The sequence below is a fragment of the Melanerpes formicivorus genome, unplaced genomic scaffold (genome assembly GCF_026170545.1).
Source record: "Melanerpes formicivorus ecotype bairdi unplaced genomic scaffold, bMelFor1.0.p_v2 SCAF_183, whole genome shotgun sequence".
In the NCBI taxonomy this organism is placed as follows: Eukaryota; Metazoa; Chordata; class Aves; order Piciformes; family Picidae; genus Melanerpes; species Melanerpes formicivorus.
In genome coordinates this window covers 439,670-467,662 of record NW_027142535.1, presented here as the reverse complement: position 1 = coordinate 467,662, position 27,993 = coordinate 439,670, and the positions used below count along the sequence as shown (strand labels likewise).

Genomic DNA, 27,993 nt, shown 5'->3' with positions numbered 1-27,993 from the left:
ATGAGGTCTCCCCTCAGCCTCCTCTTCTCCAGACTAAACAATCTGAATTCCCTCAGCTGCTCCTCACCAGACCTCTTCCCCAGATTTGTTGCCTTTCTCTGGACCCATTCCAGCCCCTCAATGTCCTTGGGGTGAGGGGCCCAAGACTGAACCCAGCACTCAAGGTGTGGCCTCACTACTGCCGAGTCCAGGGGGACAATCCCTGCCCTGCTCCTGCTGCCACACCATTGCTGATCCAGGCCAGGATGCTGGTGGCCTTCTTGGCCACCTGGGCACTGCTGGCTCATCTTCAGCTGCTGTCAACCAGCACCCCCAGGTCTTTATCTGCTGGGCAGTTTCCTGCCACTCTGCCCCAAGCCTGGAGCATTCATGGGGTCGTTGTGGCCCAAATTCAGGACCTGGCACTTGGCCTTGTTAAACTTCATCCCACTGGCCTTGGCCCAGCTTGTCCAAGTCTCTCTGCAGAGCCCTCCTGTCCTCCAGCAGCTGTACCTTTGGGGATGTGCCTTCACTTCTGGCTATTTTCCCCCTTAATCTGCCTGCCAGAATTAGTCCTCCCACAGCAAACCACAGCAAGCTGCAGCTTCACCTCATTCACTCTTCAGCAACTGCTGTTTCCCCTGGGCTCCCAGCCTGGCCTCAGCAAGCAGCAAGGTCCATCTGAACATGGCTGCACTGTCCTTTGCTACATGCTGGCATGTGTAATGCATTATCCTTTGCTTAAATGTTTTGCTTGAGCAAACATCCCCAGAGAGAGGCATGCCAGCAACTGCCTCTCCTCTTGGCCCCAGAGCACCATCTTTGCCAGGAAAGGATTAGGCTCTCTATAATTTTTATCTGTTTCATTCAGGACACAGATTGAGAGACCTTTCAGAGTCCCTCCAGTACCTGAAGGGGCTACAGGAGAGCTGGGGAGGGACTTCTGACAAGGGCTTGCAGTGACAGGATGAGGGATAATGGCTTTGAGCTGGGAGAGAGGAGATTGAGGCTGGAGATGAGGCAGAAATTCTCTACAGTGAGGGTGGGGAGACACTGGCACAGGCTGCCCAGGGAGGTTGTGGATGTTCCCTCCCTGGGGGTGCTCAAGACCAGGCTGGATGAAGCCTTGAGCAGCCTGGGCTGGATGATCTTCAAGGTCCCTTCCAGCCCAACCCATCCTGTGATTCTAGGAACCCATGCTCCTGCGGTTCGGTGGCCGTGGCGGTGTTGGGTTGACGGCTGGTCTCGATGACCTTAGAGGGCTTCTCCAACCTTAGTGTTGTGTTATTGAAGCTTCTCTGTGCTTGGTTGCTCCTGCAGAAGCTCTCCCTTGGCTGTCTCAGAGGGAGCCACCCGTCCCCAGCCGCCCCAGCACGGCTGCACCTCTGCCTGGAGGGAGAAGGTAAACAGAGCGCGAGGCATTCACACCACGTCACCAACGGCTCTTGGTACTGAGCAGGGCAAATTATCTCAGCCCAACAGATAAAGGGAAAGGGGAGCTTTGTGTGCTGCACACCAGGCCTCTCCTGACTCCCACCTCTGACGTAGGCTCTGGCTCCAGCTAAAAGTCCCTTCTGCCCTGGCTGCCTGCCCCAGACCGGACTCGCCGAGTGCCTCACAGGTGCCGAGGAGCTGCCCGCGAGCGCTTGGCGCCATGTCTGTGACCATTTGCCAGTCCATGGGCTTCGTGGTGTCTGCCCTGGGGATAGGAGGCATCATTGCCTCGACCTGCATGGACCAGTGGAGCACCCAAGACCTGTACAACAACCCTGTGACCGCCGTCTTCAACTACCAGGGCCTGTGGCGCACCTGCGTGCGGGAGAGCTCCGGCTTCACCGAGTGCCGCGGCTACTTCACCATCCTGGGGCTGCCAGGTAGGGCTGGCGGCTGAGGGGGCAGCCAGGTGGGAGGGCAGAGCCACGGGCAGCAGTGGTGGCAGCGATGGGTGACCTTGGTGTAGAGCAGGGAATACAGATGCTCAGCCCCTTTGGAGGACACCTCCCCTGGGGAAGTATCTCAAGCTGAACCTCCTCCCGTGGCCAAGCTGAGGTTCAGGGCAGCTCATGACAGCTGATTATGGCATCAGGTTCCTGAGGGGTTGTCCAGGCAATTCCCCCAGGGCAGTGGCTGTCCCCCATGCCACAGGTAGCTCAGGTGTATGCTCCTAGGCAGCTGCAGGCCTGTGTGTGGCCTCCTACCAGAAACCACTAAGAGTCTTGGCGTTGGAGAAGATCCTTTTCTAAGAGGATATGTCACAGTTCAGCTCACTCTATTTGTGGGCAGGCTAACACCACCAGGCTGGATTTCTCCCTAATTCTCCTTTGGTTCCAGTTGGGTTTTTTTCTCTTCCACCACAAGTATCATTCCTGTCCTGCCCAGAGTATCTAGGGGTGCAAACAATTAGGTTACAACAGGATTATCTGAGTTCCCTTCTTGCCTTAACACAGTGAGAAAAAAAGGCACTTAGACTGCTACATCCTCCCAGTCTCTGCTTTGACACAGCAAGAGTGGCAGGGAGAAGCCAATGACACCGGCAAATCACTGCAGAACTTCTGCAGAATGGCCCTTCCAGACCACACAAACCAACACTGTGCACAAAAATGGCTTCTTCCTATCTCTGTGCAAACCAAGCCAGTCCAACCCAACACAGCTGAGGCCCCAGACACCAGCAGGAGAGGTGCTTTGTGCCCCAAGGTGTGTTGCCACGTCGCTCTTCTCCAGATCCTCATTCCCAGCTGGTGTCCTGCAGCATCCCTGTGCTGGGGGTTGCTGGTGAGCATCTTCCTCTTCTTGGGGCCATGGCTTTCATAGAATCATTTTGGTTGGAAAAGAACTCTCAGATCATGGAGTTCAACCATCAACCCAGCACCACCATGGGCATTAAACCTTGTCCCATTAAAGCAGGCCTTGATGGTTCACGTAGACCTTGGGACACAGTTCCTCAGTGCAAGGGTGGTGGGGCACTGGAACAGGTTTCCCAAGGAGGTTGTGGATGCTTCCTACCTGGATGTGTTCAAGGCTATGTTGGATGAGGCCTTGAGCAGTGGAGTCTAGTGGGAGATGTCCCTGCCCACGGCCGGAGGGTTGGAGTAGACAATCTCTGAGGTCACTTAGGCTGATGTTGGGAAGAAGTTCTTCACAGAAAGAGAGATTGGCCTTTGGGATGTGCTGCCCAGGGAGGTGGTGGAGTCACCATCCCTGGAGGTGTTTAGGAGGAGACTGGATGGGGTGCTTGGTGCCATAGGTTAGTTGATTAGGTGGTGTTGGATGATAGGTTGGACTCGATGATCTCGAAGGTCTCTTCCAAGCTAGTTCATTCCATTCCATCCTGTCCTGTCCTGTCCTATCCTATCCTATCCTATCCTATCCTATCCTATCCTATCCTATCCTATTCCATTCCATTCCATTCCAACCTAAGCCATTCTAGGGTTCTCTGACTCTTCAGCTACACCAAGCCAGCTCTGTGTGTCCCCACCAGCTGTGGAGAGGAATGAGCATCCTACCCCACAAGGTGAGGATCTCTGAACCGGTCGCCTCGGATGGAGTCACCGTGACTGTTTGCTTGGCTTATTGCAGTCACCTACAAAACCAAATTAAAACCAAAAAGCCAAAAGAGTGAAGCAGAACCTTTCAAAATAAAGCTGAGTGGGACCCTGAAGGCCCCACATTTACTGCTCTGCTCCTCCCCAGCAGTGTTGCTGCCTTCCCCAGTGGATCTTCTGTGCTTCTGTCCTGACCAGATTCTTTTTGTGCTGGGTGCTATCAACCCTGCCTTACAAAATGGGGTGATTTTTCCCCTCCTTCTCTTCTTTTTTTCCTCCCCTTTATTTTGTCCTTACTGACCAAGGCTTGCTCTTCTGAAGTCACTGCCTGGCTTCCCCAACTCCCAGCTTTCCTCCTCCTGTTCCACATTGTCTGACACTTCCAGTCTCTAGAGGAGCTGCCCCGCTGCTGTGCTTTAGAGACTGGATTCATCTCCTGAATTCATCTCCTGAATTCAGCTGCTCCTAGGCAGTTTTTTTCTTCTTCTCACCAGCCACTAGCAAAGGGCAGCTCCATCCCAAAGAGAGGTTGTGGGGCTGGGGGTGGGGAAAAGATGCTCAAAACCAAATCCCCGATTTGTCATTCTGCCCCTGTGCTCAGCACTGCTCAGGCCACACCTCGAGTCCTGTGTCCAGTTCTGGGCTCCTCAATTCAAGAAGGACATTGAGAGACTTGAAGGTGTCCAGAGAAGGGCAACAAAGCTGGGGAGGGGTCTGGAGCACAGCCCTGGGAGGAGAGGCTGAGGGAGCTGGGGTTGCTTAGCCTGGAGAAGAGGAGGCTCAGGGGAGACCTTCTTGCTCTCTACAACTCCCTGAAGGGAGGTTGTAGCCAGGAGGGGGTTGGTCTCTTCTGCCAGGCACCCAGCACCAGAACAAGAGGACACAGTCTCAAGCTGTGCCAGGGGAGGTTCAGGCTGGAGGTGAGGAGAAAGTTCTCCCCAGAGAGAGTTGTTAGCCATTGGAATGTGCTGCCCAGGGAGGTGGTGGAGTCCCCATCCCTGGAGGTGTTCAAGAGGGGATTGGATGTGGCACTTGGTGCCATGGTTTTGTAGTCAGGAGGTGTTGGGTGCCAGGTTGGACTTGATGATCTTTGAGGTCTTTTCCAACCTTATTGATTCTATGATTTAAGCAGATCAGCCCAGGGTCTATTTTATCCATGCTGCACCTTGCTCTTCATGAACCACCCACCACCACCCTGGCTTTCTACACCATGGTTAAGGTTTGTCAGCATTCCCATTATAAAGCTCTAGTTATTATCCTGACAATGACAATTCATTTTAGGAACAATAGTGCTGGAGTGCATAAAAACTAATAGGGCTCTGGCAAAGCAGTGAGGTGACCTGAGAGCTTCACTGAAGCATTGGGTTCCCCGGATTTGTGTGCTCTTTCCCTCAAGCTCTCACTCCCACAGCAAAGATGAAACTGGTCCTGCCTATCATCTGTCTTCAGCTTAGCTGGGAATTTTAATTTCAAATGGAAGGAGGAAAAAGGAGAAGAAAAAAAAAGTCAAGATAATAAGAGGAAAAGGAGAAATAGCAGAGGGAGTTGGTGGCTCTCACCCTGGCTACTCAGCTAGGAACAGGCAGCCTCTGGTGGAATGTGTCACTGGAGAATGAGGACTGCCAGGGAGGTGGTTGAGGCCCCATAGTATCAGTCAGGGTTGGAAGGGACCACAAGGATCATCTAGTTCCAACCCCCCTGCCATGGGCAGGGACACCTCACACTAGGTCAGGCTGGCCAGAGCCTCAGCCAGCCATCCTCCCCTCCTCCAGCTTCATTCCATTCCCCCCAGTCCTATCACTACCTGAGATCCTGAGCAGTCCCTCCCCAGCCTTCCTGGAGCCCCCTTCCCCAGCCTTCTGCAGCCCCCTCCAACCCCCTGCCATGGGCAGGGACACCTCCCACCAGCCCAGCTTGCTCAGGGCCTCATCCAACCTGGCCTTGAACACCTCCAGGGAGGGATCATCCACAGCCTCCCTGGAGCAACCTGTGCCAGAGTCCCACCACCCTCACTGGAAAGAATTTCTTCCTCATCTCCAGTCTCAATCTCCTTTCTTCCAGCTCAAAGCCACTAATCCCTCTCTCTGTCACTCCCAGCCCTTGTCAAAACCTGCCCAGCTCTCCTGTAGCCCCTTCAGGTGCTGGAGGGCTGCTCTAAGGTCTCCCTGGAGCCTTCTTTTAGCAGGGATGAGTTCTATATCCCCTGAGGAGGATTCACATCTGGGAAGTGTTAATGTTGATGCCTCTGGAATTTTTTCTTCTCTATCCACATTCTGCCAAAGTTTTCTTCTGCTTCATGCATCCAACAGACATTTTGGCAAGAGCTCTGGGAAAACCCTTGCTCTGGGGGTTTTGGAGAGAGGGCTGCCCACTGGCCAAGGAAACAGCATTTCTTCTCCCTGGAATTGTTTCATGCCTGAAATGTTGAAGGATGGGGACTTCTAATTGCTTTATCATGGTCTATCACTGATGATGGCCATGGCAAAGTCTCCCCCAAGCTTTGCTTTGGCCTTAAAAGCTTTTAACCTGGCCAGTTCAGCTCCAAGCTCTGAAATGTCTGCAGGTAATTGCTGTAACCTGCTTGAAGTCTTCTGAGACCAAGTTTTGTACATAGAAGAATTCAGGTGGCCCAGGTGGGCTGTAGGCTGGGTATCACCTACCAAGTGCATGCTGCTGTGGGTTTGCACTCACAGCAGGAGCTGCAGGAGGTGTGAGAATGGGGAAAGAGCTAATGTCAGACCCTTGGGTAGGCCTTGGACACCCCAGCTCCCTGTGACACTCAAGTGGCAGGGAGCTTAGCAGGGGATGTCAGGAAGCTAAATGCTTGTATCACATCCTTGCCTCTGCCTTGTGCCTTTACACCATGAAAGGATGAGAGACATGAAAAATAACCCTAAAGGATCTGAGCTGACAGTCAGGAGAGGAGCAGGGCAAGGAAAATGGCAATATGGAGATGTGGGTTTGGGCTACACCTCACAGGCATGTAGGGAATGTGCTGCCCAGGGAGGTGATTCAGTCACCAACCCTGGATGTGTTTAAAGGTGGTTTGGATGAGGTACTTGGGGAACTGGTTTAGGGGTGAGCCTTGTAGAGCAGGGTTCTGGGTTGGACTTGGTGATGCTGAGGGTCTTTTCCAACCTGAATGTTTCTGTGATTCTGTGAAGGACACACATTCATGCACCCCAGCTCTGCTGAGGAACCTCAAAGGCCCCTCTGGACCACCTGAAGACCAGTGGAGCAGAGCGAGTCTGAGCTGGGCCAGGGCTCTCCCATGGTCACCTCTCCCCAGAGAGTTTCAGAAAGGCCAAGCCAGCCCTTCTCATGCTGTAAACTGGTGGACCAGGCACTCCTGGGGGCTGTGGCCATCAGGGTAGTGGAGTGCCAGAAAGAGAGAGGTGGGTTTGCTTTGTTTCAGCCTGAACAAGCTGGATTTGGCTGGCAGGGTGTGAGCTATATTTGCAAATTTGAAAGCAAATATGAGCTGTAGGTGATTTTGAGGGGAGAGGCAGTGATAACATTCAGGAGTTGCACTGGGCCCAGTGAGTGGGTTTGAGTCAGCCTCTGGAGAGATAAAGGAAGCATGAGCTGGAGGGAAGGCTCCAAAGGGAGCGGTCACGAAGCAGCCTTCTCTGTGCTAGCTTGGGTAAGCAGCTGGAGATCCAGAGATTCATGGAGCCATAGAATGGGTTGGGTTTGAAGACCATCCAGCTCCAACCTCCTGCCATGGGCAGGGACACCTCCCACCAGCCCAGGCTGCTCAGGGCCTCATCCAACCTGGCCTTGAACACCTCCAGGGAGGGAAACATCCCCAGCCTCCCTGGGCAGCCTGTGCCAGGGTCTCACCACCCTCGCTGGAAAGAATTTCTTCCTCATCTCCAGTCTCAATCTCCCCTCTTCCAGCCCAAAGCCATTGCCCCTCATCTTGTCACTCCCAGTCCTTATCAAAAGTCCCTTCCCACATCTCCTGTAGCCCCTTCAGGCACTGAAAGTCTGCTCTAAGGTCTCCCTGGAGCCTTGGAGAAGGCTCCAGGCTGCACAGCCCCAAACCTCTCAGCCTGTCCCCATACAGGAGTCTGACCACCTTTGTGGCCTCCTCTGGACCCTCTCCAGCAGTTCCATGTGTTGGAAGCACCAGAACTGGGCACAATGCTGCAGGTGGGGTCTCAGCAGAGCAGAGGGGAAAAATCCCCTCCCTGTCCTGTTGCACACACTGCTTTGGATGCAACTGTCCCAATACTCACAGTGGAAGCTTTGTTCTCTACTCTTTGCTGAGGAAGCTTGACTGTTGGAGAGCCACATCCCCACCAGATGTCTTCCTTAGACTCTGCCCAGCATTACCATGTGGCATGGCAAGCCCTGCAGCCCCAGCATTCAACCACTTTGCTGGAGACTGAGCCACAGACATCTGCTTTCAGAGGGATCCCCATCCTTCAGCCACTTCTGGCTGTTGGTATCTCCCAGGGATGGCTGGAGATGAGCATCAGATTGTGGGAAAGCTGCTTAGACATGCTCTACACCCAGCCACTTTTTGGGTTGTGCTCTGCAGTCCAGATAAAACTCCCAGGGGATCTTCTGTGATGGGGCTGGGTGATGGGAAAATGAGGTGATGAAGTGCTTGCAGAGGGGAACTGCATCTGGGGAGGAATAACAGCAGGCTCCAGGACAGGTTATGGGCTGCCCTGCTGGAAAGCAGCTCCATGGAGAAAGAACTTGCTGGTGGGCAGCAAGTTCTGCATGGGACAGCCACATGCTCTTGTGGCCAAGAGAGCCAATGGGATCCTGGGGTGCAGCAAAAGCTGTGGCCAGCAGGCCCTGGTGAGACCACAGCTGCAATCCTGCATTCAGTTTTGGGCTCCTCAGTTCAAGAGAGACAGAGACCTGCTGGGGAGTTCAAGAGAGAGCCACAAGGCTGATGAGGGGACTTGAGCATCTCCCCTATGAGGAGAGACTGAGAGCCCTGGGGCTGTTGAGTCTGGAGAAGAGAAGGCTGAGAGGGATCTGATCAATGTCTATCAATAGCTGAGGGGTGGGTGTCAAGGGGAGGGGGCCAAGCTCTTTTGGGTGGTGCACAGTGGTAAGACAACAAACAGCAGGTTCAAGCTTGAACACAAAAGGTTTCAGCTCAACATGAGGAGAAACTTCTTTCCAGTGAGGGTGCCAGAGCCCTGGGGCAGGCTGCCCAGGGAGGTTGAGGAGTCTCCTTCTCTGGAGATATTCACAACCCACCTGGATGCAATCCTGTGCAGACTTCCCTGGGTGACCCTGCTCTGGCAGGGGGGTTGGACTAAATGATCTCTGGAGGTCCCTTTCAGCTTCTACTGTACTGTGGTACTGTGCTGAGTAGCTTGGGAACAGCCACTAAAACTAAGCTGGTGGTAAGAAGGTTGCAGAAAGGCAGAGCAAATGGGCTAGGGGAGGGGTGGGGATGGAAACAAGTGGGTGTCTGTTTCTCCAGAACTTTGCTTCAACCAACCACTGAGGAAGCTCTCTGGGGGAGCTTTGAAGTTCCCATGTCTACAAACGAGACAAACAGCTCATGGATGGCTGGGCACCAGCAGCATTCTTTTTAGGGATGTGTAAATAGAAACACCCCCAAACCAAAATAACCCTTCAAAGGTGACAGCATCTGGAGTGCTGGGCATGGCTTCAAGCTAAGGACTGCAGCATGCTCCTGGTTACCAAAGCTGCTGTCTCGGCTATGTTTTGGAGAGCAGCAGCTGGGGGACCTGCAGTTGGTTAGCCTGGAGAGGAGTTGGTTTGATGGGAGACCTCATTGCTCTCTGCAGCTTCCTGAAAGGAGGCTGGAGTGAGGTGGGGTTGGTTTCTTCTCCCTAATATCAGGTGACAGAAGGAGAGGAATTGGCCTGAAATTGTGCCAGCATAGGGTTAGGTTGGAGATGAGGAAAAAGTTCTTTGCTGCAAGGGTGGTCAGGGATTGGCACAGGCTGCCTAGGGAGGTGGTGGAGTCCCCATCCCTGCAGGTGATCAAGAAAGATGTGGCCATGGCCCTTGGGGACAGGGTTGAGTGGCCATGGAGGTGTTGGGTTGATGGTTGGACTCAATGATCTCAGTCCCATGATCCCATAAGCATCCAGGTGGGTTTGGAAAGTCAAAGCAGGCAGAAGCCAGTGGGTCATAAACCCATCCATGGAAATCAGCTTCTCTCTGTTCCTGGTGGCTTTCACATGGCTTCACAGCCAGGTGGTTATATTGAGAGTGCCTGTGGCACAGAGAGGTGTCAGGACTGGTTGCAGCTGGAGTTTGTTTCTAGGTTGGAGCTGGAGTAAATCAGTTGGAGCAGGGCATTAGCAGAGAACAGAGGAGTGTGGAGTCTGGAAGGTCCTTGCCACTCACTGTGTGCCCTCCCCAGTGGCATGGCAAATTTTCATGGCCTCCTCGAGCCCAGCACTGCTCCACTGTGCAAAGGGAGGATTCAGTTCCTCACCTGGACATCCCCTGCTCCTTTCTCCAGAGCCATCCCCCCAGCCAATACAGACAAACACCTGCAACAAGGCACTTGCCAAGCAGTCTTTGTTCCATCCCTCTCCTCCTCCCTCCATGGGTTTCAATGGGGCCACATGATGGGCAATAGGATTCAGGTGGGAGGAGAAAAGGGTTGCAGGAGTTTTGCTGGATCAGTCTGAGGCTCTTTGCCTGGTGCCCTGGATTCTGCCATGGTCAGCATCTGAGGCAATCTTGGTGGTGCTCCAAGTGGCTGCAAGACTTGGCCATAGAATGATGGAATGGTTTGGGTTGGAAGGGACCTCCAAAGGTCATCCAGTCCGAGCCCTGCACTCAGCAGGGGCATCCTCCACAAGATCAAGTTGCTCAGAGCCTTGTTGAGCCTAACCTTGCTTATCTCCAGGGAAGGGGCCTCAACTACCTCCCTGGGCAACCTTTTCCAGTGTTCCACCACTCTCATGTCCCTATTTGTTCCCTGGGTTGAGTCTGTGAGCCCACATCTTGGCACCAAGCTCACCACTGGCCTCCCTCTCTGACACCATGCCTTCTGTGCAGATACCTGCATGGATGGCCACAAGTAGAGATGCCTGGTGGCAGATCTACTGCACAAGCAAAGGGCCAGAGAGGCGGTGAGTCCACCAGAGGTGGGTGCTGGGTCCATCAGAGGTGGGTGCTGAGTCCACCAGAGGTGGGTGCTGAGTCCACCAGCGGTGGGTGCTGAGCTCTCCTGGGAACACGGTCCTTTCCTCTGCCCCTCTCAGCACTTGTGCCCTGTGCCAAGCACACAGGAGAACATTCTAGATCAGACTTGATGTGGCCCTGGGCAGCCTGCTCTAGTTGGAGGTGTCCCTGTTGCCTGCAGGGGGGTTGGACAAGATGACTTTTGAGGAACCCTTCCAACCTGATGCTATCTGTGAGAAGCCCCAGGGACAGGCAAAGCTTTTGGCGGGGGCTTGGAACCTCCTCCAAGCGGTTTGCCCAGCGCCGGCAGGAGCGGAGCTGCTTGGCTGGGGAAGGACAAGCACTTCCAAAGGACAAAAGCTCGTACCTCCAGCCCTGCCAGCACAAAGCCTACCCCAGTGAAACTGGAGAGAGTGAAACTGGACTATCTTGCAAAAACACTTAGAGCAAACACAGCGCTCGGCGGCAGGCATCTGATAAGAGCTGCCGCGCTGCTGGCGGCCCAGGCGCGGGACGACTCCGGCGCTCCCATTGAGCCTCTGGCTTCCTCAGGGCTGCCTCCCCTCCGCTCTCCGGGGTAGACACCATGTCCACAACCATCTGCCAGGTGATGGGGTTCCTGGTGTCGTCGCTGGGCGTCGCGGGCTGCGTGGTGGCCACTGCCATGGATATGTGGAGCACGCAGGACCTGTACGACAACCCGGTCACGGCTGTCTTCCAGTACCAGGGGCTGTGGAGGAGCTGCGTGCGGCAGAGCTCCGGCTTCACCGAGTGCCGGCCCTATTTCACCATTCTCGGGCTGCCAGGTAGGGGCAAAACCAAGCCAGGAGCTCTCCTGCAGCTCTGCTCAGTTCTCGTCCCCAAGCAGGAGCAGATAGCTGCAAGCACTTGGGCTCCCCAGGGGGCTCCTCGGGGGCTGAGTGGTCAAAGACGTTGTTTGTTGCCAGGAAGATGTCTTTGCTGAGCGGAGGTGACAAGGTGGAGCGTGTGCAGCTGATCTCTGGGCAAGCACCACAGGTTCAGCACCGCTGCTGCCATCAATCAGCACAGCTCCAGGGATGGGAGGAGAGGGAGGGTGGCTGAAGCCACAGATAGGCTGAATGGAAGCACAAGGAAAAGAGCTGCATGGCACCTGGCATGGTCAGAATGATGGGTTCCACAGGAAACAAAAAAGGAAATTAACTGGGTTTGGGGGGGTGGGGGGGTTGGTTGGTTGTGTTTGGTTTGGTTTGGTTTGGTTTGGTTTGGTTTGGTTTGGTGGTTGTTGGTGTTTTCTTCAAAGAGGAAAGTGGAATGGAAGAAATCTGCCTGTGCGCAGCGTGAGTAGGAAGTCACTTGGTGTTCCCTGCAGAGATTCAGCAGAAGTAGGTTGCAGAGGGAGTCTCCTTTGTTGTTTGCTTGTACAGAAGAGCTGCTTCTCTCTCCCCACTGCATGCCAGGGTGTGCCAGTGTTCCCCAGCCTGGCCCACCGTGCCTGCCTGTGCCCTGTTGTGCCTGTGCCCTGCCAGCTAGCATGACAAATGACCCTGAGAGCCTTGCGTGGGCACTCCTCCCTGCATCCTCAGGGATGCTCCCCTGCTGTGAGACAGGAGGGAGTGCTGTGCTGCAGAGCAAAGCTGCAGTTAGCTGCACTCTTGGCTTTTGTGACCATCCTGAGGGCTGTGATGGAACAAAGGACTTGCTGCACACCCAGCTTCAGCTGACTGTCGTTTGGAAGAGCAAAGCTGGTGTTTGGAGGTGCCACTCCTCTCGGATTCTTGTTTGTAAAGAACCAAAAAGCTTGGTCCTCTGTGCTCAGAGCTGCTGAGGCTGCACCTCTAATACTGGCTGCAGTTTGGGGCCATCACTCCAAGAAGGGCATTGAAGTGCTGGGGGGTGTCCAGAGAAGGGCAACAAAGCTGGTGGAAGGGTCTGGATGACAGGGCTGGTGAGGAGCTGGTGAGGAGCAGCTGAGGGAACTGGGGGTGTTCAGTCTGGAGAAGAGGAGGCTGAAGAGAGGCCTCATTGCTTCCTACAACTGCCTGAGAGGAGGTTGGACTGGGGTGAGGGTTGGTCTCTTCTCCCTAGTCTCATGTGACAGGAGGAGAGGCAATGGCCTGAAATTGTGCCAGCAGAGGGTTAGGTTGGAGATGAGGAACAATTTCTTTGCTTCAGGAATGGTCAGGGATTGGCAGAGGCTGCCCAGGGAAGTCCCCATCCCTGGAGGTGTTCAGGCAAGGTGTGGCCATGGCACTTGGGGGCAGGGTTTAGTGGCCATGGAGGTGTTGGGTTGATGGTTGGACTGGGTGATCTTAGAGATGATCTTAGAGATCTTTTCCAACCCAAACAACTCTGTGATCTCTGGTTCTGTATTAAAGTGTGTTTACAGATGTTGATCACTGTACACAGATCCTTCTCGTGCTGCGTGCAGGTGGCTGTGGTTTAAGAGAGCAAGCAGGTGATGGCAACCATCATTCTGATGCCCTTTTGTCATAAGTAAGCTTTTACTTTTGACATCATTTTTTGGGGTAAAAGAGCAATAAGGACATGTGTACTTTTGAGATGTTCCATGGGTTTTGTTCCCTTCATGTGTCCCTTCAAACATAAAGAAGGAATCCCTCTGCATTTACTGGAATAACTGAAAAGCTCATTCCCCCCCAGCTTTCTGTACTCCATTCCTCACAACACCATAAAGTATTACAAACAGAAATGCAAGTGAGGGTAGTTTAGGTGACTTGAAGTCATTTTACTTCACTCCACCCCTGGAGGTGTTTGAAAGAGGCAGAGATGTGGTGCTGAGGGACATGGTTTAGCAGCAGCCTTGGCAGAGAATGGTTGGACTTGATCTTAAAGGGTGTTGCCAACCAAAACTATTCTATAGCTCCATGATCTTCAGGGTCCTTTCCAACTCAAACCATTCCACGTTTCTACGACTCAGGGATCTAAAAGGTCCTTTCCGAACCAAACCACTCCATGATTCTATAACTCAATCTAAAAGGTCTTTCCTAACCTAAACCCTTCCATGTTTCTATGACTCAATGATCTAAAAGGTCTTTTCCAACCCAAACCATTCCATGCTTCTACTCACAGCAACACTGAGCAAAAAGACAACTCCCCAGTTTCACTTCCACCTGAAAAAGACAGAGATGCAAACTGTGGTTTCAGGTGACTGCTGTTTATATTGGTGACCACCATAAGCCCATGCCTTTGCATGGACATCAGGTGTGCCCAGTGGGCAGCCAGAGGTGTGCAGCCAGGACAGAAAGTTCTTCTAGCTCATGCAAAGTGTGTATGCAAAACAGCAGCATGTTCTGTGGCTAGGGACCATGTGGGATCCACCCTAGGGCGCTGAGAGCTGGCAGATATGCTACCAAGCCGCTCTCCATCATTTATCACCAGTCCTGGCTCACTGGAGAGGTCCCAGAGGTCTGGAAGCTGCCAGTGTGGTGCCCATCCACAAGCAGGGCCGGTTGGATGAGCCAGGGAATTCCAGGCCTGTCAGCCTGACCTCAGTGCCAGGCAAGGTGACAGAACAGTCATCCTGAGTGCAATCACACAGCACCTACAGGATGGCCAAGGGATCAGGCCCAGCCAGCATGGATTCAGGAAGGGCAGGTCCTGCCTGACCAACCTGACCTCCTTCCATGCCCAGGTGACTGCCTGGTGGATGTGGGGCAGGCTGTGGATGTGGTCTGCCTGGACTTCAGCAAGGCCTTTGACACCATCCCCCACAGCAAACTCCTGGCCAAGCTGTCAGCTCCTGGCTTGGACAGCAGCACTCTGAGCTGGGTTAGGAACTGGCTGGAGGCTGAGCCCAGAGAGTGGTGGTGAATGGTGCCACAGCCAGCTGGCAGCCAGGCACCAGTGGTGTGCCCCAGGGATCAGTGCTGGGCCCCATTCAGTTCAATATCTTTATTGATGATCTGGATGAGGGCATTGAGTCCATCATCAGTGAGTTTGCAGACGACACCGAGCTGGGGGCAAGAGTTGATCTGCTGGAGGGTTGGAGAACTCTGCAGAGGGACCTTGACAGGTTGGATGGGTGGGCAGAGGCCAATGGGATGAGATTTAATAAGGCTAAGCACAGGGTTCTGCACTTTGGCCACAGCAACCCCAGGCAGAGCTACAGGCTGGGGGCAGAGTGGCTGAGAGCAGCCAGGCAGAGAGGGACCTGGGGGTAGTAGTTGAAAGTAGGCTGAACATGAGCCAGCAGTGTGCCCAGAGGGCCAGGAAGGCCAATGGCATCCTGGCCTGCATCAGGAACAGGGTGGCCAGCAGGAGCAGGGAGGTCATCCTGCCCCTGTGAGCTGCACTGGTTAGGCCACACCTTGAGTCCTGTGTCCAGTTCTGGGCTCCTCAGGCTAGGAAAGAGGTTGAGCTGCTGGAAGGTGTCCAGAGAAGGGCAACAAAGCTGGGGAGGGGTCTGGAGCACAGCCCTGTGAGGAGAGGCTGAGGGAGCTGGGGTTGCTTAGCCTGGAGAAGAGGAGGCTCAGGGGAGACCTTCTTGCTCTCTACAACTACCTGAAGGGAGGTTGTAGCCAGGAGGGGGTTGGTCTCTTCTCCCAGGCACCCAGCACCAGAACAAGAGGACACAGTCTCAAGCTGTGCCAGGGGAGGTTCAGGCTGATGTTAGGAAGAAGTTCTTCCCAGAGAGAGATTGGCCATTGGGATGTGCTGCCCAGGGAGGTGGTGGAGTTGCTCTCCTTGGAGATCTGCAGGAAAAGCCTGGATGAGGCACTTGGTGCCAGGGTCTGGTTGGTTGGATAGGGCTGGGTGATAGGTTGGACTTGCTGATCTCTGAGGTCTCTTCCACCCTGGCTGATTCCAGGATTCCCTGATCCTAGGGACAGGGCTGCTTGCTGCCTGCTGCTACTGAGGGAATTTGTGTTTTCCTTAGGCTCTTGTTTTGTTTGTCCAAGCCCTTCCACTCCTTCCTCCCAAGGGAGGCCATTCACCTTTGGCAAGCAGCTCTGTTCAGAGGGCTTCTGATGGATGCCAGAATTCACTTGAGCCTGCAGTGCTCTTTTCCACTCCCATGAGCCAAGTGAAGAGGCCTTCATGACACAGCAGTCCCACAAGCTCTTTCTTTTCCTTGCTGTTGTTCTGTGGAGATGGTGCCTAAGTCAGCCTCATGGAGAGAGGAATTGCTGCTGAGGGCAGTTTGGCATTTTTGTCACAGGCTCACAGGAGGTCAGGGGTTGGAAGGGACCCTCGAAGATCATCAGTCCAAGCCCCCTGCCAGAGCAGGAGCAGAGAACCCAGCACAGGTCACACAGAACACATCCAGATGGGGCTGGAAAGGCTCCAGAGAAGGAGACTCCACAACCTCTCTGGGCAGCCTGCTCCAGGGCTCTGTGACCCCCACAGTGCAGAAGTCCCTCCTCATGTTGAGCTGGAACCTCCTGTGCTGTACTTTGTGTGCATTGCTCCTTGTCCTATCAACCTTTTCCCTTGCATCCAGCAGTGCTCCTCTCTCCCTTTCCCAGCAGAGATCCACCACACTTACACTCTGATTCTCCAGCAGAACTGTAACATTCCAGGAGCTGCTGGGCTTGGCTTGGCTTGGCCTGCCTGTTGTACACCCAAGGCACTGGGAATGTCTCTGCTGGGAGCTCACCTCTGTGAGGTCTTAGTTTAAGGTCACTTCTTGAAGAGCTGAGGCCACCATGGTGACAGCACCTAGAAACCATAAGGTCATCCTTAGGAAGAAGTTCTTCAGCTTGGGGGTGGTGAGCCTCTGGAACAGGCTGCCCAGGGAGGCTGGGGGCCTCCTCCCTGGGGGTAGAATCATAGAATCAATAAGGTTGGAAAAGACCTCAAAGATCATCAAGTCCAACCTGGCACCCAACAGCTCATGGCTACTAAACCATGGCACCAAGTGCCACATCCAATCCCCTCTTGAACACCTCCAGGGATGGGGACTCCACCACCTCCCTGGGCAGCACATCCCAATGGCTAACAACTCTCTCTGGGAAGAACTTGCTCCTCACCTCCAGCCTGAACCTCCCCTGGCACAGCTTGAGACTGTGTCCTCTTGTTCTGGTGCTGCTTGCCTGGGAGAAGAGACCAAGCCCCTCCTGGCTACAACCTCCCTTCAGGGAGTTGTAGAGAGCAATGAGGTCTCCCCTGAGCCTCCTCTTCTGCAGGCTAAGCAACCCCAGCTCCCTCAGCCTCTCCTCACAGGGCTGTGCCCCAGACCCCTCCCCAGCTTTGTTGCCCTTCTCTGGACACCTCCCAGCAGCTCAACCTCTTTCCTAGCCTGAGGGGCCCAGAACTGGACACAGGACTCAAGGTGTGGCCTGAGCAGTGCTGAGCACAGGGCAGAATGACCTCCCTGCTCCTGCTGGCCACACTGCTCCTGATGCAGGCCAGGATGCCATTGGCCTTCTTGGCCCTCTGGGCACACTGCTGGCTCATGTTCAGCTGCTGTCAACCAGTACCCCCAGGTCCTTTTCTGCCTGGCTGCTCTCAGCCACTCTGACCCCAGCCTGCAGCTCTGCCTGGGGTTGCTGTGGCCAAAGTGCAGCACCCAGCACTTGGACTTGTTGAATGCCATCCTGTGTGTTGAAGGGCAGGCTGGATGAGACCTTGAGCAGCTAAGTCTAGCTGAGAGGCATCCCTGTCCATGCTGAGGAGGTTGGAGTAGAGGATCTCTGAGGTCCCTTCCAACCTGAGCCATTGCATGATCCCAAAAAACAGTGTTCTGGGGCTGAGGACCTTCCATGTGGATCCACAGCATCCTAAGCTCCCCTGGAGGATCAGCCTCTCCTGCCTGCCCTGGAACAAAAGCAGTTGCAAAGCACCTGAGGTGGCTGTGCAGACAAGTGAGCTATTGTGATTTTCTGCTGCTGTAGCTCTCAGCTCTGCATCAGGTGCTGCACGAACAGCCCCTGAGGGCTGATAAGGCACCAGCCAGCGGCCTGTTCTCTGATGGATAACTGCTAATGAGCTGACACCTGGGGGCTGATGAATGGCAGATTGAAAAGCCCAGGCTCGTTAGCACTTGCTATCAGCTGATAAGGGCAAATTGAGTCATAAGAGCAGCAGCCCCGGTGGGACTGGCAGATGGAAGAAGGTGGGGTATTCCCAGCCTGTGGAACCTCTGGTTTCCTTGTGAGCTGTGGTGCCAGTGTGGTTCTGCTTGGGTTTGTGGGACCCCACAAGCAAGGGGCCCCACACAGGCACCCCAGCACCCACCTTTATCCTCCTGGGGGAGCATTCATAAACCTTTCTCCCAACCTATGCAAGGCCAGCAGGGTCATGGATCCACAGACTCACAGAATGGTTTGGGTTGGAAGGGACCTTAAAGATCATCAAGTTCTAACCCCCTGCCATGGGCAGGGACACCTCCCCCCAGCCCAGGTTGCTCAAGGCCTCATCCACCCTGGACTTGAACACCTCTAGGGAAGGGGAATCTGCAGCCTCCCTGAGCAACCTGTCTGCTCCTTGCTCTTCTGTGCCAGTGCCTCCTATTCCAGTCAGACCATATAGGACCCTTGGGCACCATGGTCATCTGGAGCAGCCCAGCAGAAGGGGTGACAGACAGTTAAGTGTTAAGTTAAGGGCTGTAGGCCCTTCTCAGCCGGCCATGAACCCACAGTATCTTCCCTGAAGAGGGAGAGTCCTTTGTAGAGAGAATCAAAGCCAAAACCAGGGCAGCAGGAGCGCAGGGGAGGGCAAGAAGAGGCTGCAAGGCATCCCAGAGAACTTGCAACAGCCCTTGAAATGCTCTCAGCCACCCCTCAGAGTAACCTGCCAGCACTGTCGCCTTCCTGTCTCCACCAGGGCCCCATGCAGAGTCGGGGGCCAGCACCAAGCTGCAGGCAAGATGGGATAGGTGCCACCTCGTTAGGAAATCACCTTGGTATTCAAAGGGGATTTCCCTTCCCTCCTCCATTTTAAGAGGTGAAAGCTTCCCTTTGCTTTTCCCTCTACTCCTCTCCTCCAGCCAAGAGAAATCTGAAAGGCTTTGGTGCCTTCTGCTGATTAACAGCAGTGCTCAGTTCCCATGGGCATGACCAATACCACAGCTTGCTTCCAAAGGAGCACTCAGAGACTCAGGGTCACAGACTGGGTTGGCTTGGAAGGGCCCTTGAAGATCATCCAGTTCCAAGCCCCCTGCCAGGGGCAGGAGCAACTCCCACCGGCCCAGGTTGTTCAGCCTGGCCTTGAACCCCTCCAGGGGGGAGGCATCCACTGCCTCCCTGGGCAGCCTGTTCCTGCTCCTCCTGTGCCAGACATCTGACTGTAAGGCAGGAATATCAAGAACTTCATTTTGAGTTATGAAGGATTTGGCAATGTCAGAGGTAGCTGGGAGGAGCCATCTGCGTTCACTGCTGCTTGGGGAGGGGAAAAACCCAAACCCTTTCTCAACCAGCTTAGCTATGAAACCATGAGTGCTCCTCCCAGCTGTGGACCAACAGGAACTCATGAGTGGTACCAGTGAACCTTTGCAGGAAATGGTGTCCAAGCCACCAAACTCCTTGGCAAGTTGAGACAAGCAAACATGACTCCAGAGGTGCCCCAGACAATGCTGAGAGTAGACCTGGTGCCCATTTCCCAAGGTTTTCTTCCTTAGTATTTCGATTTCCAGGCAGAGACCACCTTTACAGACCTGGCAGGCTCTTACAAACCTCATTGCAGTCACTCAGCTTGGCTCCTCTCGCTTTGCTTTGCAGCCATGTTCCAGGCTGTGAGGGCCCTCATGATCGTGGGGATCGTCCTGGGCATCCTTGGCCTCCTGGTGTGCATTTTTGCTCTGAAGTGTATCCACATTGGCAGCATGGAGAACTCAGCAAAGGCCAACATGACTCTGACCTCTGGCATCATGTTCATTGTTGCTGGTAAGAGGCTGAACTTGGGCCTTTCACAATGCAAGGGATGGCAGTTACCTGGGACCGAGGACTGGGCAGGTCTCAGTGCACTTCTGCAGCCCCAAGCATTAGTGCTGGCATCGAGTTATTGGCACTGGTCCTCCAGCCTGGCCTCCTGGGGCACGCTGATTGCTACCTCTGCTTAGTAGAAGAAACCCAGAAGTTTGTGTGGGACAGAACACAAAGACTTTGAAGGGCTGGAGCAGGTCCAGAGAAGGGCAACAAATCTAGGGATGGGTCTGGAGAGCAGGGCTGGGGAGGAGCAGCTGAGGGAGCTGGGGGGGTTTAGTCTGGAGGAGGCTGAGGGAGACCTCATTGCTCTCTGCAGCTCCCTGAGAGGAGGCTGCAGTGAGGTGGGGGTGGACTCTTCTCCCTTGTCTCTGGTGGTAGGACAAGAGGAAATGGCCTGAAACTGTGCCAGGGGAGGGTTAGGTTGGGCAGTGGTCACCTGTGGCTCCTGCTGGTGTGAGCTGGGATTCTGTGGTGTGACTTTGTGTCCCTGTTGCTGGATTGTCAACGTGTAGAAACCCTGGCAGCAATGTGTGACACACTGTGGGTCACCACTTCTGCTGAGGGCATGCAAGCAGGACACAAGGCAGCCTCACTCACCTCCACAGAGCTGTGAGGTGCTTGCCAAAGGTGGCTGCCTGTGCCGTGTGGGTCTCAGTCTGCTCTTCTGTCTGCTCTCAGGCCTGTGTGCCATCACTGGAGTGTCTGTGTTTGCCAACATGCTGGTCACAAACTTCTGGATGTCCACAGCCAACATGTACCAAGGAATGCAGAATGTCCAGAACAGGTAGGTGGTCATCTGGCCAGCCTGATCTAGTGTGGGGTGTCCCTGCCCATGGCAGGGGGGCTGGAACTAGATGATCCTTGTGGCCCCTTCCAACCCTGACTGATTCTATGATACTATGACACTATCTGGCTCAGGGTTTTCCATGGTGCAGCTCTCCCTCAGGCCCTCAGCCTGCTGCAGGTGAAGGAAAGGCAAACTCTCAAGAGTTTCAAGGTTTCTTGAGTCTCTTCCTTCTCTGCCCTGGCAAGAATTTGTTTGAGCAAAAGGGCTGGAAACCTCTGCTCACACAGCTCAAGGAGGTAGAGAGCCCATTGAGCATGAGCCTGCATGTGTGAAGGTGCTCAAAGGGACTTCTGCAGGGCCAGAGGGGGACTGGCAACGTTCAGTGCATGTCAGAAGCAGTGGAGCAGTGGCAGAGCAGTAACCAGGCACCTCCCTGTGCTTTGCAGGTACACCTTTGGCTCAGCTCTTTTCGTTGGCTGGGTGGCAGGAGGCCTGGCTCTCGTAGGAGGCATCATGATGTGCCTGGCTTGCAGAGGGCTGCTGCCAGAAGAGTCTCGGTGAGTCTGCCGGTGGGGGACAGGGGAAGGTATTGGCAGGAAACCTCGGGTGTTGGGGGAGCACACAGCCAGCACACCACAGGACAGCATACTCTGTGTGCAGTCTGGAGAAGAGAAGGCTCCCAGGAGACCTTCTTGTGTCCTTCCAGTATCTGAAGGGGGCTCCAAGAAAGCTGGGGAGGGACTTTTGAGGGTGTCAGGGAGTGATAGGACTGGGGGGAATGGATCCACGATAGAGGAGGGGAGATTGAGATTGGATGTGAGGAAGAAGTTGTTCCCCATGAGGGTGGTGAGAGCCTGGCACAGGTTGCCCAGGGAGGTGGTGGAAGCCTCATCCCTGGAGGTTTTGAAGGCCAGGCTGGATGTGGCTGTGAGCAACCTGGAGTGAGGTGTCCCTGCCCATAGCAGGAGCAATGCAACTGGATGATCCTTGAGGATCCTTCCAACCCTGACAATTCTGTGATGCTGTGACACCCCCAGTGCAGGAGGAATCATGACGAGATACCTGTCAGACGTGACCATTTCCTTCCCTGACTCCACAACTTGCTGCTCCTTTTGGGCCCCATGAGCTTTGTCCATGAGCTTGCAGCCTGTCCATGAGCTTGCAGCCTTGTGCATGAGCTTGCAGCCTGTCCATGAGCTTGCAGCCTTGTGCATGAGCTTGCAGCCTGTCCATGAGCTTGCAGCCTTGTGCATGAGCTTGCAGCCTTGTGCATGAGCTTGCAGCCTTGTGCATGAGCTTGCAGCCTGTCCATGAGCTTGCAGCCTTGTGCATGAGCTTGCAGCCTTGTGCATGAGCTTGCAGCCTTGTCCATGAGCTTGCAGCCTTGTCCATGAGCTTGCAGCCTTGTCCATGAGCTTGCAGCCTTGTGCATGAGCTTGCAGCCTGTCCATGAGCTTGCAGCCTTGTGGATGAGCTTGCAGCCTTGTGGATGAGCTTGCAGCCTTGTGGATGAGCTTGCAGCCTTGTCCATGAGCTTGCAGCCTTGTGGATGAGCTTGCAGCCTTGTGCATGAGCTTGCAGCCTTGTCCATGAGCTTGCAGCCTGTCCATGAGCTTGCAGCCTTGTCCATGAGCTTGCAGCCTTGTCCATGAGCTTGCAGCCTTGTGCATGAGCTTGCAGCCTTGTGCATGAGCTTGCAGCCAGTCCATGAGCTTGCAGCCTTGTGCATGAGCTTGCAGCCTTGTGCATGAGCTTGCAGCCTTGTGCATGAGCTTGCAGCCTGTCCATGAGCTTGCAGCCTTGTCCATGAGCTTGCAGCCTTGTGCATGGGTGCTTGGCTCTGAGCTCACTGCCTGGTTTCAAGTGATGACACAGTATGAAGCTGCCTAAAATCCTACAGCAAATAAGACAGGAGCAACCCTGGGTGGTCACAGCACTGCAGAAGGGTAGGTGTTGGAGGGCACCTCTGAACATCACCAAGTCCAACCCCCTTGCCAAGGCAGGATCACCCAGCTGGGTTTGGAATGTCTCCAGAGAAGGAGACTCCACAGCCTTCCTGGGCAGCCTGCTCCTGGGCAGCCTGCTCCTGGGCTTTAATTGAAGAAGTTCTTCCTCATGTTTAGAGTTCTTCCTCATAGATGTTCCTCCTCATAGATGTTCCTCCTCATAGATGTTCCTCCTCATAGATGTTCCTCCTCATGGATGTTCCTCCTCATGTTTCGAGCTCCCCCTCAGGTCTAGAGCTCCCCCTCATGCCTAGAGTTCCTCCTCACAGATGTTCCTCCTCATGTTCCGAGCTGCCCTCAGGTGTGGCAGTGCCCCTGCAGTGGCTGAGGCCACCCTTGCTGTGTCTTGCAGGTACAAAGCGGTGTCCTACCACGCGTCGGGACGGAACATCTCCTACAGGACAGGGCCCTACAAGGGAGGCTCTGGGTATGAAGCTGAGGCCAAGAGCAGGAAGGGCGCAGGCTACGAGGAGGCTCCTCGCAGTGAGGACGGCAGACGCTCCTACCCCTCCAAGTACGACTATGTCTAGCAGGCTCTCTGGGCTTGCCTTGCATCAGCTTTTATTAAACACCTTCAACTTCAGAAGCAAAAGCAACCCCCAAGGATCTGCCAGCAAAGCAGCCTGGAGACAGGGCTGTGCTTTCTGTCCTGGTTCCCCTGCTCTGGGGCTGTACCCCACCTGGTTAGAGCATCGGTTTCAGTGTGCCCACCGTTCCTCTTTAGGCTCTCAGAGCACAACACTTGGCTCCTATTTTACATCCAGGACCAGGATTCTCCCCTGTGCCTTTTATTTTCCCTTCTAACTCTTCTAATAGGTTAAAATTCCCCTCCCATAATAGCCTAGATGGAAAAGCTACCCCATTGCCTCCTGCCATTCCAGGCCAGCAATGTCACCTCCTATTTTCTCAGAGTCTGGAGAGGTGAGCACTGCCCTGTGACTTCAGGGTCCCCTGTCCACCATTAAAACCCCAATGTTTCGGTGGAAACCAAGTGAACACTGCCCTGTGACTTCAGGGTCCCCTGTCCACCATTCAAAACCCAGTGGATTGATTTTAACACCCAAGGTTTGGTGTGGAGCAGGTCGAAAAGCAAACATTGGAATCCATCACTCTCCTCTCTCCTTCTGCTGTATATATTAATTGAACCCAGTTGTGTCCTTTTGGCTGAGGCCAAAGCATGCAGACCCCACAGCCATGGCATTTTCCTCCCTGGTGACTGCTTCTGCTCAGGGCCCCCTTTGCTCTTTGCTGGCTGTCCCACAGTTTTGATCTGCTGTGATATATTTAATCTGATTTCTCTCCCTCTGCCATTTGCTGTAACCCAAAGTGTATTTATTCCTCCTGATCTCCCCAGGGAATATCCATAATCCATTGTTATTCCTGTGCCAGATCCTTCTGCTGTAATAGCTGCAAACCTCTGTGTGCCACTGGTGCTCCCACAGATGTCATCTCTAATGAAGCCAGAACAATTTCTCATTTAGAATTAATTAGAGTCAACATTTGGAGCAGGAAATCCCAGGGAGTCTTAGATGTGTAGCTCCATACTGACACCAGGACATGCTTGTGGTAATTCTTCCCCCTAGAGAGGTGAAGATTAGCTCCTTAGTGGGACAGTGCCTCCTCCAGACAGTCCAGAAGAGAGGAAGTTTATTGTAGGAACAAATTCTGCACCAGGAGGGAGGTGGAACATTGGCACAGGCTGCCCAGGGAGGTGGTTGAGGCTCCATCCCTGGAGATATCCAAGGTGAGGCTGGGCAGGGCTCTGGGTGACCTGATCTAGTTAAGGATGCCCCTGCTGACTGCAAGGGGGGGGCTGACTAGATGACCTTTGGAGGTTCCTTCCAAGCCAAGCCATTCTATGAAGGGGTCAGAGGAGGAGACAGCAGAGCTTGCATGGGAGTGGAGAGCTAGGTGTTGTTAGCAGGTCATCTGACCTGGCTCCAGAGCACATCCTAGCTCAGCTCTGCAAAGTGCCTCTGAGCAAAAGGTACTGGGGGATAAATTAGTGAGAAAAACTCATCCCAAAGCTCCAAAGGAGCCACTTTGGACAGAAAACTGCAACAGGTTTCAGTCCCTCTCATAGAGATTTCCAGTTCTCTGCAGGAGTTGTTTTGGTGAAATGCTGATAATCCTCTTGAGTGGCTTCATGCTCAGCAAGGATCAGAGGTAGAGCTAAACATTTCCCCCGAGCTGGACCTCTGGTAAGTCAAGCCAGAAGTGCAGGGGCTTGTATAAACAGGTGGGGCAGGCTGCCTCACTGAACAGCAGTGCTCCCAGTGAGCACAGACCATACTCACCAGCTCTGCAGAGCTACCTCCTCTTCATGACCACTGCCTCTCCACCAGCACATGGAGGCACATCTCCAGCAGAGGGCCAGGAGACTCACAGAAGAGAATAATTTTGGCTGGAAAAGACCTTCCAAATGATCAGGTCTAATCATTGTCTAGCTCTACCAAGCCTGTTGCTAAACCATGTGGCATCTCAGGCAGGCCACAGAATCATAGACCATAGAATCACACAAAGGCTCAGGCTGGAAGGGACCTCAGAGATCAGCTGCTCCAACCTCCCCACCATAGACAAGGACACCTCTCAGCTAGACTCAGCTGCTCAAGGCCTCATCCAGGCTGGCCTTGGACACCTCCAGGCAGGAGGCAGCCACAGCCTCCCTGGGCAGCCTGTGCCAGAGTCTCACCAACCTCTTACGGAACAACTTCTTCCTCAGCTCCACTCTAACCCTGCTCTGCCTCAGCTTCAAACCATTCCTTGTCCTGTCTCTGGACACCCTTCTGAAAAGTCCCTCTGCAGCTTGGTCCCACTGGAGTCTTGTCCTCTCCAGGCTGAACACTCCCAGCTCCTTCGGCCTGTCCTCATAGCAGAGGTGCTCCAGCCCTGGGATGATCTTTGTGCCTCCTCTGGACTCACTCCAGAAGCTCTGGTGCTTGGTGCCTCTGATGAGTGGGCTTGTGCTCTAGCTGGACTGTCATGTTGCAGCAGATGCCAAATGATGCTGGGAAACACCAGCCTAAGACATGGAGATTCTGCTCTGTGCTCAGCACTGCTCAGGCCACACCTTGAGTCCTGTGTCCAGTTCTGGGCTCCTCAGGTTAGGAAAGAGGTTGAGCTGCTGGAAGGTGTCCAGAGAAGGGCAACAAAGCTGGGGAGGGGTCTGGAGCACAGCCCTGTGAGGAGAGGCTGAGGGAGCTGGGGTTGCTTAGCCTGCAGAAGAGGAGGCTCAGGGGAGACCTTCTTGCTCTCTCCAACTCCCTGCAGGGAGGTTGTAGCCAGGAGGGGGTTGGTCTCTTCTCCCAGGCACCCAGCACCAGAACAAGAGGACACAGCCTCAAGCTGTGCCAGGGAAGGTTTAGGCTGGAGGTGGGGAAGTTTTTCACAGCAAGAGAGATTGGCCATTGGGATGTGCTGCCCAGGGAGGTGGTGGGGTCAGTGTCCCTGGAGGTGTTTAAGAAGGGCCTGGATGAGGCACTCATCCAGGTTGATTGGATAGGGTTGGGGGATCAGTTGGACTTGGTGATCTTGGAGGTCTCTTCCAACCTGGCTGATTCTGTGACTCTGCAGATGCTCAGCAGAGCAAGGTCAAGCAAGAAGGTGAGGGAGCACCTGGCAGGGCACAGTGTCAGGAGGAGGAATTGATCACTGTGCTGAGGGGAGAAGAGCTTCCATCCAACAGAAGTTCTTGGTCCCTTCTTGAGCTGGAGATGGCCCTGCAGCCAGCTGGGATGAACCACTGCTTCTGCTGGATGTCAGTGCTGACTCTGCCTTTTGGGCTGGCTAAGCACTTGTTGGAAGGGTCTGGTTCTAAAGGAGAAAAGGAGAACAGCTTCCTTTTGCAGAGGCAAAGCCTGTCCCAGATTAACCCCACCAAAAATCCACCCCAGTGCTTTTATCTCCACCTCCCAGGAGCGCCTCAGATTCTCTGCCTGTTTCTTGCTGCACCCTGCATGTATTTGTTTGTTTTCTTGGCCATTTCTTTGTTGGTGTTTTTGGTTTGTTTGTGGTTTTTCCTTTTTTACATGAATTAAAACAGGTCACAAAGCCCAAAACTGTCATCTTGATTTACTCTCTCCTTGTCATGAAGAGCAGCAGCCAATGCTTCTAAAGCTCAGCTGAACTCACCCCAGTCTGGGGTCTGGGGCTTCTTGGGAGCAGTATGGGCAAGTGTCAGAGGATCACCAAAGCTGCAAAAAGACCTTTAGGATCATCAAGTTCAACATTTGGTCTAACATTGCCAAGTGCAACACCCAACCATGTCCCTCACCACCCCACCTGCACAGCTGAAAAACACCTTCAGGGATGATGACTCAGCCACCTCCCTGGGCAGCCTGTTCCAGCGTTTGAGAAGCCTTTTAGTCAAGACAGCTCAGAGGAGACCTTCTGGTGGCCTTGCAGGATATGAAGAGGGCCTGCAGGAAAGCTGGGGAGGGACTTCTGAGGGTGTCAGGGAGGGATAGGACTGGGGGGGATGGAGCAGAACTGGAAGTGGGGAGATTGAGATTGGATGTGAGGAAGAAGTTCTTTACCAGGAGGGTGGTGAGAGCCTGGCACAGGTTGCCCATCTCTGGAGGTGTTTGCAGCCAGGCTGGAGGTGGCTGTGAGCAACCTGCTGTGGTGTGAGGTGTCCCTGCCCATGGCAGGGGGTTGGAGCTGGCTGAGCCTTGAGGTCCCTTCCCACCCTGACAGTTCCATGATTCTAAGACATTTTTCCTCATGTCCAGCCTAAACCACCCTTGGTGCAGCTTGAGGCCATTTCCTCTCATCCTATCTCTTGTTACTAGGGCAAAGACACCAACCTCCACCTTACTCCAACCTCATTTCAGGGAGCTGAAGAGCCTGTGATCTTCCCTCAGCCTCCATTTCTCCACTATGTGTGGATTAGAGGAAAGAAATAAAAGACAAGACTTCCCCCCCCCCACCTCCCCTTTCCAAGACATAATTATCATGGAGTCATCGAGTATAAGAACCATGGAGTTATATCATAGAATCATAGTATCACAGTATCAGTCAGGGTTGGAAGGGACCACAAGGATCAGCCAGTTCCAACCCCCCTGCCATGGGCAGGGACACCCCACACTAGATCAGCCTGGCCAGAGCCTCATCCAGCCTGGGCTTAAACACCTCCAGGGCTGGGGCCTCAACCACCTCCCTGCACAACCCATCCCAGGGCTTCACCACTCTCATGGGGATAACTTCCTCCTCCCCTCCAGCCTGAATCTCCCCACCTCCAGCTTCATTCCATTCCCCCTAGTCCTATCACTACCTGAGATCCTGAGCAGTCCCTCCCCAGCCTTCCTGTAGCCCCCTTCAGATACTGGAAGGCCACAATTAGGTCTCCTCGGAGCCTTCTCTTCTGCAGACTGAACAGCCCCGACTCCTTCAGTCTGTCCTCACAGGAGAGGTGCTCCAGCCCTCTGATCATCCTCCTGGCCCTGCTCTGGACACCTTCCAGCCCCTCCACATCCCTCTTGTAATAGGGGCTCCAGAACTGGACACAGTACTCCAGGTGGGGTCTCACCAGGGCTGAGCAGAGGGGGAGGATCACCTCCCTCGACCTGCTAGCCACACTTCTCCTGATGCATCCCAGGATCTGATTGGCTTTGCAGGCTGCAAGTGCACATTGAGAGCTCCTGTTGAGCTTTTTGTCCACCAGCACCCCCAAG

The 27,993-nt window shown here is 54.2% G+C and overlaps 1 protein-coding gene across 2 annotated transcripts; it reads left to right on the top strand.

Annotated features, from left to right (window-relative positions):
• The first annotated feature begins 1,542 nt into the window (after positions 1 to 1,542).
• Positions 1,543 to 26,379, top strand: CLDN18 (claudin 18). 2 transcript variants are annotated; one of them, XM_068169411.1, is made up of 5 exons: positions 1,543 to 1,853; positions 19,322 to 19,486; positions 20,207 to 20,312; positions 20,762 to 20,872; positions 22,674 to 26,379. In XM_068169411.1, the coding sequence occupies exons 1-5, from the start codon at positions 1,634 to 1,636 to the stop codon at positions 22,849 to 22,851; spliced, it is 780 nt and encodes a 259-aa protein (XP_068025512.1). In that variant the 5' UTR covers positions 1,543 to 1,633; the 3' UTR covers positions 22,852 to 26,379. The 2 variants fall into 2 exon arrangements, with proteins under 2 accessions (XP_068025512.1, XP_068025511.1); XM_068169410.1 differs by lacking the exon at positions 1,543 to 1,853 and adding an exon at positions 11,078 to 11,470.
• The last annotated feature ends 1,614 nt before the right edge of the window (positions 26,380 to 27,993 follow it).